The sequence below is a fragment of the Labeo rohita genome, chromosome 18 (genome assembly GCF_022985175.1).
Source record: "Labeo rohita strain BAU-BD-2019 chromosome 18, IGBB_LRoh.1.0, whole genome shotgun sequence".
NCBI lineage: Eukaryota > Metazoa > Chordata > Actinopteri > Cypriniformes > Cyprinidae > Labeo > Labeo rohita.
The window spans coordinates 20165513-20188395 of NC_066886.1; the positions used below are offsets into that span (position 1 = coordinate 20165513).

General features: G+C 37.2%; 1 protein-coding gene across 3 annotated transcripts in view; it reads right to left on the reverse strand.

Moving 5' to 3' along the window:
* Positions 1-22883, reverse strand: part of kcnab1a (potassium voltage-gated channel subfamily A regulatory beta subunit 1a) — a 127949-nt gene that overhangs the window by 16268 nt on the left and 88798 nt on the right. For all 3 annotated transcript variants that reach the window (XM_051135551.1, XM_051135553.1, XM_051135552.1), the window contains exons 3-8: positions 18488-18525; positions 11307-11386; positions 11180-11224; positions 6198-6242; positions 5654-5697; positions 690-776 (exon numbers count right to left, since the gene is read on the reverse strand). In XM_051135551.1, the coding sequence (XP_050991508.1) occupies positions 690-776; positions 5654-5697; positions 6198-6242; positions 11180-11224; positions 11307-11386; positions 18488-18525 (339 nt within the window). The remainder of the gene's footprint in view (positions 1-689; positions 777-5653; positions 5698-6197; positions 6243-11179; positions 11225-11306; positions 11387-18487; positions 18526-22883) is intronic.

A 22883-nucleotide genomic window follows, 5' to 3' on the forward strand; every position in this document is an offset into this window, starting at 1 on the left:
TGAGTACTGAAGGTTATAGAGGCTGGCTCAATTATCTTTCTTCTTTTCATTTTGCTCTTCTGAGAATAAAATTTTCGATTTGAAAAAACAGCATCAGCAGAAGATACTCATTTTAATTAACTGTCTTCACATTTTCTCTAAAACACTCTTGGTGCAGTTGTTTCTCTCTGTCCCATATGTTGTAACCAGTTTATACTGTTCAAGAGATTTTGCAATCCTGTGGTTTGTACCAAAAGCACATTATTAAACAGTAGATTAGATTTTCAGGCTGACTGCACTTGAAGCTTTGGGCGGCGCAGAGCTTTAACAGCAGCATTGTAGCCTGCTGGCTGCATTGCATACTTTGGGTAGAAGTAAGAAGTTTGGTTATTCAGAATTTGTACCGTGATGGCACCCCAGGGACTGCACTTAATCATAACCCTGTTATCACAAATACATCTTTCAGAGAACACAGACCTTAGACAGATGTGCCTGCAGGACACCAACCCTTTTAGTCTGACACACTCATTCCTTTGTACATGGCAGCATTGTCATCACTAACTTCTCAGCACTTTCTAGAGAGTTTCCCGAAGTGCTTTGTTGAAGTTCAAGAAAATTACTTCTAGGGGAACTGGTATTAATGTCTACTAAAGTCTTCCAAATTTTTAAACTTTTGATCTGGCTACCCTTATTTTAATGGCCAAACTTACCCTCCATCGGTGTGTTACTATCAGGCCGGTTGGCGAAGACCACATCGACATATTCCAGCTGCATCCTCTGCAAGGAGCCCTTAAGACCTGAAAGACAAAATGTACATTGTGAGTCAGGCTGGATATTTGTTTGTGTTTCTTTTCAAAACAGAAAACCGTTATCTGTTCATCTACCAATGCAGCATTAATACATAGTTATACATTAGGGACAGGTTAGTGCTAATTGAAAAGTTGCATGCTCTGACAGACACCAATTTCAAGCCCTCATAACATCAGGACAAACTTTCCCCACTTAATCAAGCTCCGCAGACGAGGGATGCCCAGCTGTGTGAGCCTGGTTGACTCTTGCAATCAAGTTTGTCCTGTACGGGGCCCTAGGGCTCGTTCATTCTTTGTGTCTCTGTCTTTAATTCGGCAGAGTGCTGGATTGATCGTCAAGCGTAATGAAGAGAATTTGGGACTGGATTCCCTCCTGTGTCCTCACTCTGACAGGGTCAGCATCTTGAGGTCAGCTGAGACTTTACAGTCCAGAAATGAGGGTGGTTGTCAGCAGTTTGAGACACAGCGAGCCAAAGAAAGCTATTTGATTGATCAATTATACTGTGCAAAGTAGCACAACAATGTCAAGACATTCAATCTTTGCCATGACACTCAATTGTAGATTCATTCTGTTTATTTCAGTACAGCTAAACTATTGCTCTGTATTCTCTTTCTCTAAATGTTTATGTGTGACTGCTTAGATTAGTTCAAGAAAAATGAATATACAATATCATTCAAAAGTCAAGGTCTGTTGGGGTTTTAATGTTTTTGTCTCTTATGGACACCAGGGTTTTATGCAGGGTCAGAAAGCTCTCGGATTTGATCAAAAATATCTTAATTTGTCTTCCGAAGACGAACAAAGGTCTTACCGGTTTGGAACAATATGAGGGTGAGTAATTAATAACAGAATTTTATTTTATTTTGTGTGTATTTTTGAATAACGGAATTCATGTTCACATGGTCGTGAGGAATGGCTGTTGCTTAATATCACAGAGCCACACACACACAATACCATGAGACAGATTGTGTGTCTAAACCTGTGTGGCAAAAATGTGTCTCAGAGTCTCAGGCCACCCTTATCTGTGTGTGTGCTTTCCAGCCTGACCAGACCAATGACTGAACCGAATTCAGTGATGTAACTATAATACGGCTGGCGTGTTCACAGACATGCTCCAAATGCAGGGAGCTGCAGGTGGGCGAGAGCAGTGTGTATTCTGAGCTCTATGTTTGTAAAGTAGGTGTCTGGCCCCAAACTTGCTGGTGTGGAAGAAAAATAAAGGCCAGGGAGGAACAGCACACACAACCAATTATTCATCCTCCCTGTAACCCTGAATATCTAGGCCAGGGATGGGAATTATTTCTGTACTTTTACACCAAATGTATCTCTGACCCTACTGATGGCATCTACTGTATGCAATAGAACATAGAAACTAGTTTTATTCACCCACAAATAAAAAGGTCCCATTATTTACTTTATTTTCACTAGGCTCTACATCTTACAGTGCCTTGTGAAAATATTCATACTCCTTTTTTATGTTACAGCCTTATGTTAAACTGCTTTAAACAACTTTTTTTCAACATCAATCTACACTGCATACACCATAATTACAAAGCAAAAAAAACAGGTTTGTAACAACATTGCAAATTTATTAGAAATAAAACATTTACAGTGGGTACGGAAAGTATTCAGACCCCCTTAAATTTTTCACTCTTTGTTATATTGCAGCCATTTGCTAAAATCATTAAAGTTCATTTTTTCCTCATTAATGTACACACAGCACCCCATATTGACAGAAAAACACATAATTGTTGACATTTCTGCAGATTTATTAAAAAAGAAAAACTGAAATATCACATGGTATCACACTCATATATTTAACTCAGGTGCTGTCCATTTCTTCTGATCATCCTTGAGATTGTTCTACACCTTCATTTGAGTCCAGGTGTGTTTGATTATACTGATTGGACTTGATTAGGAAAGCCACACACCTGTCTATATAAGACCTTACAGCTCACAGTGCATGTCAGAGCAAATGAGAATCATTAGGTCAAAGGAACTGCCTGAAGAGCTCAGAGACGGCATTGTGGCAAGGCACAGATCTGGCCAAGGTTACAAAAAAATTTCTGCTGCACTTAAGGTTCCTAAGAGCACAGTGGCCTCCATAATCCTTAAATGGAAGACGTTTGGGACAACCAGAACCCTTCCTAGAGCTGGCCGTCCGGCCAAACTGAGCTATCGGGGGAGAAGAGCCTTGGTGAGAGAGGTAAAGAAGAACCCAAAGATCACTGTGGCTGAGCTCCAGAGATGCAGTCGGGAGATGGGAGAAAGTTGTAGAAAGTCAACCATCACTGCAGCCCTCCACCAGTCGGGGCTTTATGGCAGAGTGGCCCGACGGAAGCCTCTCCTCAGTGCAAGACACATGAAAGCCCGCATGGAGCTTGCTAAAACACACCTGAAGGACTCCAAGATGGTGAGAAATAAGATTCTCTGGTCTGATGAGACCAAGATAGAACTTTTTGGCCTTAATTCTAAGTGGTATGTGTGGAGAAAACCAGGCACTGCTCATCACCTGTCCAATACAGTCCCAACAGTGAAGCATGGTGGTGGCAGCATCATGCTGTGGGGGTGTTTTTCAGCTGCAGGGACAGGACGACTGGTTGCAATCGAGGGAAATATGAATGCGGCCAAGTACAGGGATATCCTGGACGAAAACCTTCTCCAGAGTGCTCAGGACCTCAGACTGAGCCGAAGGTTTACCTTCCACCAAGACAATGACCCTAAGCACACAGCTAAAATAACGAAGGAGTGGCTTCACAACAACTCCGTGACTGTTCTTGAATGGCCCAGCCAGAGCCCTGACTTAAACCCAATTGAGCATCTCTGGAGAGACCTAAAAATGGCTGTCCACCAACGTTTACCATCCAACCTGACAGAACTGGAGAGGATCTGCAAGGAGGAATGACAGGGGATCCCCAAATCCAGGTGTGAAAAACTTGTTGCATCTTTCCCAAAAAGACTCATGGCTGTATTAGATCAAAAGGGTGCTTCTACTAAATACTGAGCAAAGGGTCTGAATACTTAGGACCATGTGATATTTCAGTTTTTCTTTTTAAATCTGCAAAAATGTCAACAATTCTGTGTTTTTCTGTCAATATGGGGTGCTGTGTGTACATTAATGAGGAAAAAAATGAACTTAAATGATTTTAGCAAATGGCTACAATATAACAAAGAGTGAAAAATTTAAGGGGGTCTGAATACTTTCCGTACCCACTGTAAATGATTATATTTCATAAGTATTCATACTCTTTTCTGTGACATATGAAATTTGCTCAGGAGCATTCACTTGTAGACATTACTACACTTTGAGTGGAGTTAACCTGTGGCAAATTCAATTGAATGGGTAGGATTTGGAAGGCACACACATCCTAATAAAACTTCTAACAGCCGGAAATACATATCAGAGCAAAAAAAAAAAAAAAAGCCCTGAGGGAAAAAAAAAAAAAAAAAAAAAAAGCCTGCCTGTAAAGCTCAGAAACAGGATTGCGTCAAGCCACACATGTTGGGAAGAGTTCAGAAAAAATTCAGCTGCATTAAAGGATTAGAGAAGCATGTAGCGTCCATTATCCATATTGGAAGAAGTCTGGAACAACTAGGACTTTTCTTAGTTCTGGCCTCCTGGCCAAACTGAGCAATTGATGGAGAAGGGCCCTGATTAAACTGGTCACCAAGAAGATAATGGTCACTCTAGTTGAGCTCCATTAACTTATGCAGATGGGAAAACTTACAGATGGACAAACATCAGTAAACACTCCACCAATCCAGTCTTTATGGTAGTGTGGCCAAACTCAATGCTCAAAGTATGCGGCAGGGACTGAAGGACTCGTCAGAGTAGAAGCAAAGCTCAACACAGCAAAATATAGAGATATCCTAAGTCGACAGCATTCAGAACCTCAGACTGGGCAGAAGATTTACCTTCCAAAAGGTCAATGACACTAGGACACAGCAAGTGTGGCTTATAGACAACTCTGTGAGACAATTATAGACAATGTCCTTGAGTGGCCCAACCAGAGACTGGGCTTGAACTCAATCAAACACTTCTGGAGAAACTTGAAAATGTCTGCCAGCCTCCATCCAAGCTGACAGAGCTTGATAGGTGAAGCAGTGCGGAGAAGAATGGCAGAGAATTGCCAAATGTAGATGTCCAAAGCTTGTCGCATTGTACCAAAAAGACGAGGCTGTAAAGGTGCTTTAACTACGTATATTGTTTAGGGTATGAATACTTATGCAATGTACTTATTTCATTTTTTTTTTTAATTATTGTAAATTTGTCACAAATCTGTTTTTGCTTTATTATTATGGTGTATGGAGTGTAGATTGATGTGGAAAAAAAGTTATTTAAAACAGTTTATCATAAGGCTGCAACATAAAACATGATTAAAAAAATGAAGGGGTATGAATACTTTCGCAAGGCACTGTATATGTATACAGCTTGCTTAAATTTCAAGCAAGTCTACAATTCAAGATGCCTATTGGTGTCAGATGAAAATCAGTCAGGGGAACATTATGATATTTTTTGAAAGTCAGATACACACGATGTTGTCGGTGCCAAATAGCTTTGCGGTTAGTGCGCCGACATACAGCGCAACAGAGATTACATGATAAAAAAAGATACACATGATGTTCATTCTTGGCTTTATTCTGTGCAATGTGTGTTCAGTTACTGATGCCGTTAAGAAAGTAATTTGCGTCTACATCATCTTTAGTCCTGCTGTCTGTTAGTTCTGCCTGCTAGAGCGACACTTACACTAAATCCACTCAATCAATGCCCAGCGAGGAGCTGAACACATCACACACATATAAACACATACACACAAGCTATGATCACAGAGTGAGAGTATTTAGAAAGCGAATGTGTGTACTTCACCTTCAATAATGTGTTTCCTAGAAAGGCCTCGTTCAGTCTCGGCTCTGTGATGAAAAAGAGACACAAACAGAGACAGACATACATCAAAAAGCAAAATTTCAGACAGAGCCAAGTTCAGTCTAGCATATGAGACATGTCCTCCTTCTGCCAGAGTTTCTTGCTCATCTTTTTTTTTCTTTTCAAACTGTCCCTCTTGTGTGTTCACTTTTTTACACTTCAAATAAAACCCTGGCATATTTAAATTCTGATTATTATTCATGAGAGAGGATTTGTGGGGAAATGGGACAGGCCTTTTCTTTAGTCTTATCAAGCTTTGCAGCTGCACTTCTGCTCACTTACTTGCAGAATACTCATACAGAAAACAGCTGGGTCAGCGCTTGACCTAAACGGAGGTTTGTAATTTCATTTATGAAATGTGGGAATCCACAGATGTCTGCTTTAAGTATGCTACCTTTTAGAATGCGCAACAGTGTGAAAGTTATGAAATAAAAGTTCCCATGACAGGACGTGACATGCACAATGAGCGAACTGACAGTTTACTCACTTTCCACCCCAGTAGAGCTTTGTGGTAATAACCAGACTGGATCGCCTTGAGAAAAGATAGAGGGGAAAGCAAAGTTATATTTTGCAACATAAAATGTTGATTAATCAATACATGTGCAGTTATAATCAAACCACAATTGGTTTTTGCGTAGTCAAGCTACGGTTTTCAGTTATGGGCAGTTTTTGGTGTCAGTTTGATTTTTTTTTTAAATAAATGAATACTTTTATTTAGCAAGGATGGATTAAATTGATTGAAAGTGACTGTCAAAGCATTACAAAATATTTCCATTTCAAAAATATTTAGCCAGCACAACTCTAAATGTTTGAATTTTACTGAACATGACATTTTTATACAAATATTGGAAAAATCTAATTTTAAAAAGACAAGTTGTGGTTTAAATCAAACAGATATCAAATGGCTTCTATTTATTTTGGCCAGTTAGTCGCTGGTTTATTGGTCTTATGACTTCATCAAACAGGAAGCAGATTGTAGAGGCAGAACTGCAGAAATAGTGATGCTATTGCTCAGTGATGATACATGTGTAACCTTCGCCTGTAGCTGTTTTGGCAGTAATCTGCAGGTCTCTCAGAGTCACTCTCATCTGCATTGTAAATGGGTGTAAATGAGCTTTCACTGGTGTGAACTCTCGCTGTGTCCTACATTCACGGCTCACAAAAACTGAGAACTGCTCTCTAAATTTTGGCCTTACAAAATAATTAAGATTTTAAACAAGAAAGCTGGGTCTTGAAATTGAACAGATATATTAGGCCAGATGTCATATTATAAGTGAATTCAATGGCTTTGGGATTCACACCCAATTGTCACTGCGTAGCAAACCAGCAGCTGGTGTAAAAACACATGAACTTCACACCATCATCTCCACAGAGGGAATGAGTTGGTGAAAAAGATGACGAAAGGAAAGAGAATGAACGAAAAGCTGAGAAGGAGAAACTGGGTTATGAGGGAAATGGGGAATGGGACAGGAATTAGAATATCGGAGAGAGAGAGAGAGAGAGAGAGAGAGAGAGAGGATGAACTGGGAAGATATAAAAGATTGAGTAGGAAAGTAAACTGATGAAAGAAGAGGAGATGGCAAACTACTCCCACAGTGTACCAGCATCTCTGCACTGTTCATTAAAACTAAAGATCTCGTGGGTCACTTCAGTTTTAATGTATATCCATCAAACATTTACAGAAGAGATCCATACAGATGCGTTCTTGAATTTTGATTGTGGTCATGGGATATTCATGTATGCTCACTGCAGTGGAATGAGCAAATCTGTCAGCATAACAGCATGATCTGTAACACAGATCTTATATCTGAGAAGATTGTGAAACTTATAAAGGTGGCCAGATTAAATTAGTTCAGGGACAGAGCGGATCTAAACCCTATAAGTCTGATGAGATATGTATCAAGGGGAAAGAGAGAAGGAGAGGAAAAGAGAGAGTCCATTGCAATCTTTGGAGTAACATTCTATAATACTTGTGCATACACTCTTAAAAACAAATGTTCCAAAAGGGTGTTTTTTGCAGTGATGCCATAGAAGAACCATTTCTGATTCCCCAAAGAACCTTCCAGTGAACAGCTCTTAAAAGAACCATATTGAAGAACGTTTTAAAAATCTAAAGAACCTTTTCTGACGATAAAGCACCTTTTCTGCATTTGAAAGGTTCCATGGATGTTATTCATAGAACCATTGATGCCAGCAAAGAACCTTCATATTTAATAGTGTATGTCATGCAATATACATATAATAATACCACATCTCTATTCAAATTAAAGGTACCTCCTACATGTACACTATCACTGAAATGTTGGGGGTTGGGTATATATTATATTTAAATTTTGGTGCTCACAAAATAATGTATTTCCTATTATTTATCAATGTTGAAAACAGCTGTGCTGCTTAATATTTGATACATTAAACCATAATATATTTTGTTCAGAATTCTTTGATGAATCGGCCCTGCAAATAGACAGCATTTAGTATCAAGTTTTTAATTAACATTATTAATGTTTTTCTTTAACATTTGATCAGTTCAATGCTTCCTTGCTGAACAAAAGTATTAAATCTTATATACTATACTAACTTACGTATACTAACTGTAAATTTGTAAACATGTTAATATTACTTTAAAAAAATAAATCTAGTTAAGGTTGCTCAGTATATTCAAGCTTACTCAGAAGCCAATTTATGAAAACTTATATGCAGTGTTGGGGAGTAACTAGTTACATGTAACGGAATTACGTAATTTAATTACAAAATACATGTAATTGTAATTAGTTACAGTTACTGAGAAAAAATATGTAATTAAATTACAGTTACTTTTTAAAAATGCCAGTGATTACAAAGGGGATTACATCTGAATTTTTTCACACACCCACCCCCACTTACAGATTTAATTGACTTCTTTTAAATTGCACTGACTGCTCTAAAATGAGACACAAATGTTTCAATGTTTTTAGGACACAGAACAGGACACATGCTTATTCGATAACTGTTTTATTTCCTATTTGGGTTTATGCATAAACTTTATTTTTTAAGATTTTTTTTTCCAAGGCATTGTTAGATGCTAGTGTTTTCTGTCATAACTATGCAAACATTTGATTTCAAACCCAGTATCATAGCTATTTCTTGTTATAATGTTATTTATATTATGATCTTGTTATGACATATAGCACAACTGGGCTCACGGTGACCCAAGTTCGATTCCCGTCTTGAGAGCCTTTGCCGACCCTGCTCCCCTCTATCCTCCCAGCTCTTTCCTGTCATCTCTCTACTGTCCTATCACAATAAAAGGCATAAAAAGCCCAAAAATATAAGTAAAAAAAAAAAGTCAGTGCTATATGCTTGATCATTTTTCTTGGCGGAAGCTTTGCGTTTTGTTAGCTAATAAAATATTAAAGCTTAATTCAGTATTATGTGGACAATTTCTTAATTCTGTCATCCGGGTATCGTGGACTTGCTCTATTGTTTCATACAAACGCAGCTACTGCCATTTTTTTTTTTTTTTTTTTTATCTTATAATCCATTACATTGTAATGGATTATAAGATAACTAACAAACTAGTACTACTACTTAATTATTTATGTGGTGAAATGTTGTGTAAGAAAACTGGTATGACTGCACTGTATCCCTAAAATGTCTAGCTTGAACTTGCCATTTGCTAGCAACTGATTTCTTCATGAAAGCTTTGCGTTCAAATATTTCAACTCAGATCAGTGTTTCGTGTCTAATAATTCTGACACAAAACATCTAATAATCTATCAAGCAGCTGTGTAATAAGAGGGATAATGTACATTCAGCCAGTTGCTATCGCAAAATAAAGATGTATATTATCCCTTACTTATAATAAGTGATTCTTAATTCAAGTGATAAAGGATTTTGAAGGTCTGACAGTAATCAGTGTTGAACGCTACTGTAAGGCTAACTCTGCCTGGTTTAAATGTTTCAAAATGATTAACAGTTGAAAAAATTAGAAATTTAGAAAAGTAATCAAAAAGTAATTAAAAGTATGTAATTAAAAGTTTGCAATATGTTTCAAGTCAACAAATTTAAATTTAAAGTATGTTTCCCATAATTCAGTGCACTTAACTTGATCTTGCAGATGAGGCAAATAAACTGGAAATAATGGTAACACTTTACAATAACTTTCATTAGTTAACATTAGTTAACTACATTAGTTAACTAAGAATGAACAGTATTTCTATAGCATTAATCAGTCTTTAAAGTTAATTTCAGCATTTACGAATGCATTATTAAAATCCCAGACAGCACACATACTTCTGCAAGATGTCTGTTAAAGATCCCTTGATCTGGAAAGCATATTCTGTGTACAAACATCTGACAGACATCTCTAAGATATCAGTTTTACATACATTCTAAATCATAAACATCTTAAAGACATCTAATAAACGTCTATTTGACATCTGATAGGAAATGTTCTATAGACGTATTGCAGATGAGCAAACAATCTAAAAAACATGTCTTGCAGATGTAAATGGAGAAGTCAATTAGACGTCTCCGAGATGTACCTGTGCTATCAGGGATACACCATGGAGACGCCTATCAGATGTCAAATCGATGTCTATTAGATGTCTTTAAGATGTTTCTGATTTAGAATGTATGTAAAACTGACATCTTACAGACGTCTGCCAGAGGTTTGTACACAGCAGATGCTTTCCAGATCAAGTGATCTTTAACAGACATCTTGCATATCTGGGATGTGTGCTATCAGGGATCACATGTTGTGTTTGACTGACACCTTATTGCAAAGTGTTACCAAAATAATATAATAATTATTTCTTTTTAACCAACTGCTTGAACTGTTGGGAGTTATGTCACTTTTTATTTTCCAGATGATAATTGGTTTCTTGCTGAGTTATTGCTGCCTTCATGTATATGCAATTATTCTCAACATCATTTGTATGTTGTACATTAATGCCCCCTCAAATCATAGTTACGTCTGGGAACAAACCACATATAATTTCCAATACAACTTTAAAAAAAAAAAAAAAATAGCAGGCTAACAAATACTTCCAACTTTTCTTTTCTAACTCTTTCCTCCAGCTAATGTGCAAACTGCTGTGAATCTCACAGTGAATGATAAATCTCGCTTCAAGTGACAAATCAGCTGAGTAATTTTTCATAGTTTTCATAGTCAGCAAAAGCACTGTCATTCCAGAAGTCATGGTGATCACAGTGGGTTGTCATCTGTTGCTATGGCAACAGACCTCACTAGGATGTACTCATCTGCTGGCATTGATTAGTGATACAAACTAAACAGGATCCCAGAGAGCAAAGTCTCCATCAAAAGTGTCTGTAAGTACCGACATGTAACCAATGCCAGAGCCAGCAGCTACAGCAAGTACTACAAAGAGAATAAAAGCTTTAGTTCCACTCATTTTTTTTGTTTGTACCTCCTTTATCTTGTATTACAGTTACACAGGTGTGCTTGACATACATACAACTCAACCATACCTCCAGCCCTTTTTTTTGATGATGTTTCCCAGTATGACTTCAGCTCTGTAACAGATAGAGATGTTAATAATGACTCATGAAGTAAAGTGAATTATGGTTAATCTTGTTAACGCTGAATCATACTCACTTTCCAGCAGCATACACCTCTGCGGTGTCAAAAAGGTTCACCCCACTCTCATACGCGATAGTCATCAGCTGCTCCGCCACCTGGAAGACACACACACATATAAAACTAGAGATAGAAGGGTCAACCTATATATGTCGCAGCCATCATAATAGATGTAGCTACATAATTTATGAAGCTACGAGAATACTTTTTGTGTACAAAGAAAAAAATAATGACTTTATTAAATAATTTCATTTCAATAATTTATTATTTTTTTGGTCCTTGAACATGGTAGTTCTGTTGTCTATGCAGGGTTAGAAAGCTCTTGGATTTCATCAAAAATATGGACGAAGGTCTTACGGGTTTGGAACGAAAAGAGGGTGAGTAATTAATAACCAACACAGGCACACCTCATTCTGTTTACTAAAGTACTGATTAGGTGATCACCTCATCCATATCTTATTTAATAAGAAAAAGTATAAAAACCACTGCTGTGGTCATCACTATCCTCTTGCATTTGGCCCATCTAGGTGGCAAAAACAGTGCTAGTAGTATCTCAAAAGTATCTGAAATCAAACAATAACTATCGACCATGGCAAAAGAGGTGAAAAGAAAGGTTTCTGAGTGAAGAAAAGAAGGGTTCAATTGTGGCTTTACTCACAGATGGATACAGTGAGTGTCAGGTTGCTTCCATCCTTAAAATTGAAAAAAAAAAACTGGTTCATAAGAACAAGATCAAGCTGTAGACATTACGGACAACAAAGCTACAGACCAGCAGAGGGTCAAAATATCTCCCTGCTGACTGGGATGACCATCAATTTATTTGAATGTCACTCAACAATCATAGGATGACATCAGGAGACCTAATAAGAATTGTAAACAGCAGCTGGGCTAAAGTGCACTACAAGGATGGTACGAAACAGACTTATAGGGACAGGGCAAAGCTAAAAAAAAAAGCCCTTCATCAATGAGGAGCAAAGAAGAACCAGACTGAAGTTTGCAAAATACTAGAAGGATTGGAACATAGAGGATAGAGGTGAGGACTTATCTTCTCTGATAAGTCAAATTTTCTGCTATGCACAACATCTGGTCGTCTAATGGTTAGATGAAGACTTGGAGAGGCCCACAAGCCACAGAATCTCGCACCCACTGTAAAATTTGGTGGAGGATCAATGATAATCTGGTGGTGCATCAGCAAGGCTGGAATCGGGCACATTCGTCTTTGTGAAGGGCACATGAATCAAGCCACATACATGGTTGTCCTGGAAGAAAAAACTTGCTTCATTCTGCCCAGTGTTTCCCAACACTGAGGATTGTTTTTTTCCAGCAGGACAATGTTCCATTCCACACAGCCAGGTCAATTAAGGTGTTGACGGAGGACCACCAGATCAAGACCCTGTCATGACCAGCCCAATCTCCAGACCTGAACCCCACTGAAAACCTTTGGTATGTGATCAGGAGGAAGATGGATGGTCACAAACCATCAAACAAAGCCACGTTGCTTGAATTTGTGCACTGGGGGTGGCATAAAGTCACCCAACAGCAATGTGAAAGACTGTTGGAGAGCAAAACAAGACGCATGAAAGCTGTGATTGATGATCAGTATTATTCCATCCTCCGCATACAATGGACAGACAAACACTGACTGCGTCTTTGCTGGACATTATATCAATTGAACTCTCAATCTTACGTATACACAGATCCCATACTAAGACTGTGATTATATGGCATGCTGCTTTTGATACTGTCAACATTTTTTATCTTCTTTGTGAACCTGTATTGTCTTTTTTATCTATTCCCTCATTTATATTGTATTTATTTGGTAACTAGATTCTGTGTTTGTGTTTTATTTCTATATTATTGAAGTTTACCAGGGGTGGGTTTTAGGTTTGTAAAGAAAAGAACCTTTGAAAAGACCATTGAAAAGAAAACTCAATAAACCAGTTTTTAACAAAAATCAGGGTTATTCCATCAAATACTGATTTTTGAACTCTTCCTAAGCTAAAACATTAGTATTGTGTTGTTAAAAAAATGAATACAAACTTTTTCTTGTATTACTTGAGGTCTGAATACACCGCATTGTTTTTGTTGTTTTAACCAGTGATCATTTTCTGCAAATAAATTATGTAAATGACAGAATCTGGAATTTGGAAGAAATGTTGTCAGTAGTTTATAGAATATAACAAAATACTCAAACACATACCTATAAATAGTAAAACGAGAAAGTGATCATTCTTCAGCGGTCTCCTAATTTTTTTTCCAGAGCTGTACATTCATTCAATTGATTCTGAATCTCTCTCTCTCTCTTTTTTTTTTAATAATTAACTATTGACTAATAATTGATATATTGCCATCTTTCTAAGCTTCTGGCTTAGAACAGTAACAATATAAAAACCAGCTGCTTAACATGACTAAACACCATGGGCCCTGTTTTAACAATCTAAGCGCATTGTCTAAAGCACATGGTCTAAAGCGCACGCCACAGGCACACTTAGGGGGTGTCCGATTCTACTTTTGCTAGTTTAAGGACGGGAAAAATGGTCTGTGCGCCCGGTGCACAGTCTAAAAGGGTTGTCCCTATTATCTTAACGAGTCATGGGTGTGTTTTGGGTGTAATGTGCATTAAACCAATCAGAGTCTCATATCCCATTCCCTTTAAGAGCCAGTTGTGCTCACACCCTGGCAGATTTGCTATTTACACAGCGGTATTTGCAAGAACAAAGGTTGAACACCGCACCCCCTTTCCATCCTCTTCCCTCCTTGCTGAACATGATCGTTTTCAAAAGCGAAAGTGAAACCGAAAAAACGGCGCGCATAAGAAAGTGACTGACTATCCATATAGGCATTTTTATATATATGTACATAATAATGATCTTTTACATTGTAATCCTTTCAGATTTTAATATTTGGCATGTTTGTGTGCTGCTGCGCATCCCTGTGTGCGTAAAAAGCAGAGTATATGTGTGTCGTGCACCTGCCTATAGGTGCATATTTAGCGCTCTTTAAAAAAAAACAAAAAAAACAAACAAAAAACTTTAGACCAGGTTTCAGTTGGTCAATGGCGCAGTCTATTTCAGTTGCCTCAAAATAGAAACACGCTAACAATGCACCTGAACACATCTCGTTTTCAGACCAGCACACCCATGGGCACACAAACGGGCGCAAATGTATTGGCTATTTAACCTTTTAACTGTCACTCTCTATCTTGAACATAGACATGAAAATGCACTATCCAATGTTAAATTTTTATAATTCATGAACAAAACATTTTGTAATATGATTTGATGTACAATTTCCATGGTAAAGCAAAGTCTGATTTTAAAATGATTTTCAAAGGATGAATTTTGAGATTTTAAGTTTTCAGTTGATATATAATTTCTTAAGATTTCTATTGTGTGATAGGGAAAAAAGCAATGAAGAAAGTATTTTTGTGACAAAGGTCAGAACTCATGTTATGATGTATATTTCTAAGGTGCACTCTTGTCATAAATTAATCTATTACTTTTCCTACATAATTTGTAACACAAAAGAGTGGTAAAATATCTATTTAGGAGTCTTAGACCTTCCCAACGATATATAGTTTGTCATGATTAGATTAGAATTTATTTGCAATATGATGAAGTAAACATAGGCATCCCACAGAGCGGACAGTGACAGTTAAAGGGTTAAACAACGTGGTGCAAGACGTGAAAATGCGTAGGCAAAAAACACTTGCGTTGCGCCTGGCACCACATCGTGCCGGCTGTATGATAAGGCCCCATGTCTTCATAATATGAACTGTCTTTTTCTCAGAGTTTAAATGTATTATTATACATAGAAATGCATTTTTTCCCTAAGGGTGTTCCTTGCAAATGGTTTATTATAATTGCAGGCATTTTGGCTTAAAACATTGCAAACCCCCAAAATGACACTGAAATGAAATTTTTAATCTAAAAAGTCTCATTGAAGGTACCAAGTATTATCACTGTTTTACACCAGCTTCCTTCCATATTTACCTATATGAAGTGAAAATGTTTGGTGCTATTGTAAATTTCAACAAGGCCAGGCCAATTATTTCACATATAAAAATATTAAGAGATATTTACACTTTTTAAAACTTACTGTATGTATCAATTGCATATTTTAGCCAACGGCCACCCTACGTTGTTTAGGTTTGATTGCATTTTAAGCAGTTACAGAAATCCTGTAGACATCTAGCAGGTTCTTGGGTGTCCTTGGTAAGTCTCACAGGGGCTGCAAGAGACCATTAACCTTTTTTGTGCGTGTGTTTTGTTGTTCAGTAGGCTACAAGCGAATATGCAGCAAAATCTGCAGGGTGAGAGTGGGTTTTGGGTGAATATGTTTATATGAGTATGTGTGCATATTTGCATAAGTATGGGTGTATGTGGAGGCTTATTTGATTGTTCTCCTGCCTTCTGAGTCTCTCATGCTTTCCCTCAAGCCTAAATCACTTGATGAATCAGCATAAAAGGGGGCAAAAGCAAACCACTTGATAAAGGAATAAAAGCTTTTTTAAAAATTAAATACAGAAGATAGAAGAGCATAAGGTTTTAGATATTCACCTTACTTGTCAGTGTACGGTAATGTAACATTTAAGAGTAGTAATGTAAATGCGTTTGACTTTCTGTCTGCTTATTCTTAGCTTTGAACTCGCAAAAGTTTTCTTAAGAAATGCCATTAAAGGAGCTCTAAACTTAGTGTAATTAAACTTTTTTTTTTTTTTTTTCTGTCAAGTTCAACAAATCTCCCAGCTCATCAATACAGAGCTGCTTAGCCAAGAAGGTGACCTTCAGCAGAAAGTAGAAAAGAAGAAAGGGAGGAAGAGCCATGGAAAAATGCCAAATACTTTCACGGAAGATTAAAGATGTGGAAAGTTTAATGATCAAGAACATTATGTGATGATTTTGCTGATATAGGCTGCAACTAGTCAAGGGTAATGTGTTATGTAAACATAACACAGCCCGTGTTTGGGATTGGAAACTGTAAGTAACAGGTGTGACTCTCTAATGATTAAACTGTCTAGCAGGGGTGGATTGAATATTGTCTGTACTAACAAGTAACCTTCTTTTCAGGACACTTTCTCCTCTTAACAAAAGTTTTATTCACACAATATTGCTATTTTCTGAAATTTTCAGAACCTAACAAAGGCAGAAAACCCTAAAGTCAGTGTCACAAAAGAAAATGTATTTTTCATTTGCCATTTAATTCATACAGCACATATCATCCGAATTTACTCTCAAAATTTGGTTTTGATTTAATTATGACTTTATAATGAAACTATGTGAATTAACTGGTCCTGTCAAATGAATGCATTCATTTGGTATGATTAATAAGACAAAATAAATAAAATCGATCTGCAATATTATACAGCTGAGGTCAAAAGTTTACAGGATCTCCAAAATGTTAATTATTTTATCATGGACGCACATCCCAGAGCCTGTGCTACATGAGCTTTTGTGCTTAAAAAGTATACAATTTTTTATTTTTTGAAAAAATGACAGATTTTGAGGTACATCTTTCACGCTGAGGACAACTCATATGCAACTATTACGGAAGGTTCAAATGCTCGCTGATGTTTCAAAAGGAAAAACGTTCCATTAAGAGTCAGGGGTGTAAACTTTTGAACAGAATGAAGATGTGTACATTTTTTTATTTTGCCTATTTTTTTTTTCCTTTAGTACTGCTTTTTCAGAAGCTACTTACATGTTTCCACATAAGACAAAATAAGTTAAATTTACCCTGATCTTCAAATTCAAAAAGTTTTCACCCCCCTTTATTCGTGTCAGTACTAAACAAAAAAAATAACATGTATTTTGTATGATCCCTCTTATTTTGGTAAAATAATTTTGCAGATTCTGCAAGGTGTATGTAAACTTTTGCTCTCAACTGTAAGTTGAAGTACTACCTACCCACCCTGATAGCAAACATACATCTCAAAGACATCTATTTGACATCTGCAAGGCGTATTTTTTAGTGTGTTTTTAGTTGAGTGTTTGCTCATCGTCTATGGGACGTTTCCTATCAGATGTCAAATAGACGTCTATTAGATGTCTTTAATATTTAGAATGTATGTAAAACTGACATCTGGGCAGACAGCACGTGTACGTCTGCAAGATGTCTGTTAAATATCACTTGATCTGGAAAGCATCTGCTGTGTACAAACATCTGACAGATGTCTGTAAGATGTCAGTTTTACATACAATCTAAATTATAAACATCTTAAAGACATCTAATAGATGTGTATTTGACATCTGATAGGAAACATCCTATAGACGTATTATAACACTCAAAAAAATGCATCTGACCTGTCGCAAAAACATACTGTTTTGAATTATCTATTGCATTCCTTGTTTTCAGTAAGGTTATTAAATAAAACTCAAATATAAATGCTGGTGTTCAAATCACAGCACTGTGTGATCATCTGTACAAGAGGAACTGAGAGAAGAGCAGTTTTCACAGTCCGTAGCCTCACATTTAATACAAACGTCAACTCTAGTTCATTTAACAGAAGCCTCTTAACACTTCCTTTAATCCTCCTCCTACTGCTTCCCCACACTCCAAGAGTGTTACTCACACAAAGTGCTAACATAAAGTCCTGATTCAGATGTTGCCCTCTGACACCCCAGTGCCTCAGAGAAAGCAAATCCCTTACGATGGCAGAGAAACAAACTGCCCTGTCACTCTACGCTAGGAGTCCAGTCAAATCGACTTAGCCGACAGGACGCTGAGTCATTCTGCTGCCGAGGGGAGCTGAAAACTGTGTGTGTGCGTGTGTTTAGGACAGGGTGACGATTCCAACATTTCATGCTCTATCTCTTGACAACCAGCACAGAAAGGAAAGGGCTGTTTGACCGCAGAGACTGGGGACATTTTAACCCTTCCATCGAGGCAGAAGGACAGCAGGCTGTTTTATATAAACTTACATGCCCTCAGAAGCAAATTATCATCCTCACTTGTCCTCTAGTTTGACGCGACTGTCCCTTCCACAACATCTGCAGCTGTGTGCTTGTGTGTTTTACACAACTTCTAGAACAAAATGTCAGGGGCTCTTGCATCATGTGTGCTCACACACACTTATTTGCCATCTGCAGGCTTTTCTTGTCACTCTTGCTGTTATTTTCACTATGCTCTGATTTTAACAGTTTCATACTTTCATTGCTTCAGGTAAGTGCAGTGAAGAAAGCAGAAAAATTCTCACTTACTTCATCTGAAATCTGTCCTCCAAATGTCACCCATGTGCCTGCAAATGAAAAAAAGAAAAAGTATATTAAGCGTTTCTAAGAATAAATTGTGATATTTCTTGCAAAAGCACTTCAGTCTCATTTAATGACTGTTTGATTATTACTTGGAGAGCAAAAAGCATGGGACCAGAGAAAACCTGCTCATTTGTGTTTTCTGTATTGTCAGTTTCATTCTCCATAAGGCTCTACTAACTATGCAATTAAGCAGCCAATTCTTTCTCGACCTTTAAGATTTTCATGTGTGGTGCGGCTGAATGTACACATTGTACCAAATGTGAAATAATAATGCTGCAAATAACGGCCAGTTAAGCCATATTTAACTCAAAGAAGCACATTTTTCGCATTTTTTATGGCTTGCCACATAACACTGTGGTAATTCCACAGCTTACATATGACAACACTTTCAAACTTAAAAGGATAGTTCACCCAAAAATTAAAATTCTGTCATTAATTACTCACTCTCATGTCGTTCCAAACACCTAAGACCTTTGTTCATCTTCAGAACACAAATGAAGAAGGGACAGTGAACTATCCCTTTAAGCTGAAGAATGCCATTACAACAATATTGTTTTTGTGTTTTTAGTACAACATTTTTTGTTTTTCATTTATCATTGTAAATGATTTTCAAATAGTTGTTTTTAATTCATATAAAATATTAATTAAATTATTCTATTCCCTTTATTTTCACTGTATATTAATTAGGGTAATTGCGGCACTATACAAAAACAGTTTCATCTATCGACACAAAATCCATAAAGTTTTGTCAGCACAGTCTGAAGATGATCTGACTAGATTTTGGTGAAAATTGGACGAACGATCTAGAATGAGTTTGAAAAAGTAGATTTTCAACATAAATCAAAATGGCGAACAGGAATTTCGGCCAGCTATGGCAAAAATGGTATCTATTTCCTTGCCATTACTCAAGGAATATTTTGAGACCAGTTTAATTACAATAGGCTAATGCAGGTTATTAGCATTAAAAAAAAAAAAAAAAAAAAATCCATATTAATGCTTAATGAATGGTTTATTACTTTTGACCAACTTTTTGACCAGTCTCAGACACAGTTTGGCATCATTCCAGCAAATTTGTTGATGCGTTAAACGATAACCGGTTTGTATATCGACACAAAATCCATAATGTTTTGCAAGCACGGTCTAAAGATGATCCTAGTCAAATTTGGTGAAAATTAGACCAATGGTCTAGGAGGATTAAGAAAAAGTACGTTTTGGTATTTATGTTCTCGGCATGACCCAGCGAATATTTTGAGACCAGTTTCATTACAATAGGCCAATTTAATCAAAAGTTTAATTTAATCAAAACGACCACAAGGTGGCACTGCCACAAAACTTTTTGGGAACTGTCAAAGCATGGTGCCGAAGACACATACCAAGTTTTGTAATGATAGGCTGATGTGTTCGTAAAATATAGCATTTTACGACAAAAGTCAAAATGGCAGGCGCCCAAAATGGCTAACATAGGAAATTTAATTTGACTCAGCATGCTGCACCAAATCTAATCAGACCAGTTTTGTGATTTTTGGCCAAACCATTCAGAAGGTATCAGCAAAAATAGACATTTTTCATATTTCCTGACCACTAGTGCAGGTAGCCTCAGGTCATGGTTGTTATAGCACACACCAAGTTTTTTTCTCAATACGCCAAACCATTGCAGAGATATAGTCTCACATCCATTTTGCATGCTCTTCACCAAATTCGTTCAAACATTATACGAGAATGGTTTGACTAATCAACTTGAATTCCATAACATTTTGCCAGCATGGTCTAAAGATGATCTTAGCCAGTTTTGGCAAAATCAGACAAACTGTCTAGGAGGAACTATTAAAAATAACGGAAAAATTTGACCGTACGATTTTTAAATTTTGGTGTCCGTTTGACTCGGTATGAGCCATGGAATTTTGCTTCCCAGATAGCACACGCATGTCTGCAAGATGTCTGTTAAAGATCACTTGATCTGGAAAGAATCTGCTGTGTACAAACATCTGACAGACGTCTGTAAGATATCAGTTTTACATACACTCTAAATCATAAACATCTTAAAGACATCTAATAGACGTCTATTTGACATCTGATAGAAAATGTCCTATAGACGTATTGGAGATGAGAAAACATCAAAAAAATACATCTTCCAGATGTAAATGCAGACGTCAGATAAACATCTCTGAGATGTACATGTGCTATCAGGGTTCTAGATCTTACGTTTTAAGTTATTAGCATAAACATAAGTAAAAACTTGGACAGTTAGTGGCACTAAAGGGATTTTGTTAGAGACTCCAAATTTGCTATGGTGACAGACCAGACTGTCCTCTATCAGTGTGCCAAATTTCATAACTTTCCCGCAAGCAGTTCTATGGACTGCAATAGACTCAAGAGCAGAACAAACAAATAAAAAGAGGAATGCCTTTGCACCTTTGGTGCTTGACCCCTAAAAAAAAAATGAAAAGCTAAATATTTAAATAAAAAGGTAATTGGTGACACTTTGACCACTGTCAACAAACAACAAAAGACACTGTTAGAGCTTGAGAAAACATACATTTCAAATCACTGTTTTCAAAGTGCTCAAATACACTAAGATTTTTGCTACTCTCTATTTCCCAAGTACCAAAGGTCACATGCATAATAACAGTTATTTAATGCAAAATCTCCTGTCTACTAAACTGTATCCACTTTTACATTTAACATTTACATTTCATTAGATTGGTGCATTTAAATTTATATTTAAGGTCCATACTCGAAACCTTCAAAATATTTACTCAACCCCAAATACATTAAAAAGTGTGACATTTGAAAATGGCACAATCTCTCCTAAAGCACGATCAGCCTAATTACGGTGCCACTCCAGCTGAATTATGGATCGGCTGTTTTTAGCCGGTTACTCCAGCAGTGGGAACCTACAGCGGAGAAGCTTTACCTCTTTCTAACAGCTGCAGATTCAGAGAAAATACTCCAAAGAGCTGTAAATCCAGGCCAGCAGAACAGAAGTTACAAGCTCAGCCAACAGAGCTTATAAATAGCAGCTGCTGTCTGACTCAGAGATGTAATGCTGCTGTGGTTTGACAGTGGAGAAGACCCTGAATTTACGGCACATTGCTTATGAAGCACCAGGATATTGGGAAATGTTCTGCGCCTCTGAGGCGGTTACGCTATGAGCTTTAATGAGGGATGGAGATCTATTTTAGCGTGGGGAATTATCATAACTTTATTCCTGCCCACTCACTCACTGCTGCAGTGGGGTCAAGTAAAGCTGTGCTATATTTAATCACACTCTTCTACAAAATGCTGCTGACATCAGCAACCATCTTCCTATTTCTAGATGTCCCAATAGGTGACTTTAGGAAAGCAAAGCAGTTATGTACAGCATTTGTACTTCAGGAGGTGGCATTTCTATTTCAAACCAATGTGATTTACTTTCTTCAGCTTGAAAAACTTTTACTATTTTCTAACACAGTTAAAAAAGGCAGAAGCACCATAAAATGATCTTGTAAGTATCACAATAGTAATCCAGATGACTTGTGTGCTATATTCTGATGACATACAATAGCTTTGGGTGATGTTCACGTCATTATTTACTGCTAATATTCCAATCCAATGAGCTGTTTAATCAATATGACTTGATCACTGAGTTGAACTTGAGAACCAGATAAATCTAATTCATAAATCTTTCAGATCAACTTTAAAATGTATCAGTGCGTCACGGCACATTATGAACATACATTGAAGATTGACCTGGAAGAGAGGAAATTGTTGAATAAAGCCATTTTTTTTTTCTTTTCAGACAGAAAGTGAGTAATTAATTACAGAATTTTCATTTTTGGATGAACTATCCTTTTAATCATGATGGTCAATATCAGCAACACACTCACATAATTACATATGTAGCTTTCGTTTCTATATTGTGTTTAACTTCCGCTGACTGTAGAAATGTCACAATATGCAGATAAGAGCCAAGGTCATTTTAAAGAGGACAAGAGGAGGGGGAAAAGGCCAGCGGGTCAGTGACATGTAGGCGCTGTGCTGATGGCAAGAGTGAAATTGTGAAAACAAGGCAGCAAATTAACTCTCACTAGAACTCAGATATATGACGGGCAAAGCAAACATGTCACTTATGGGTAGGACTGACAGCGCTTTGGGCAATATGAGTCTTTCACACACAGACAAATTCAACATTTCACAAGCAGAGGCTGACAGGAGGACACATGAAAATATTTTTTACTTAGTTTTCAGAGTGCAGAAACATTTGAATAAAGCATTTGACCAGTTCGATTTCACATCCTTGACCTTGATACTAAACTCACAACATTTATAATTGAACAAACTAGTTGAGTAGATCATCCATCTG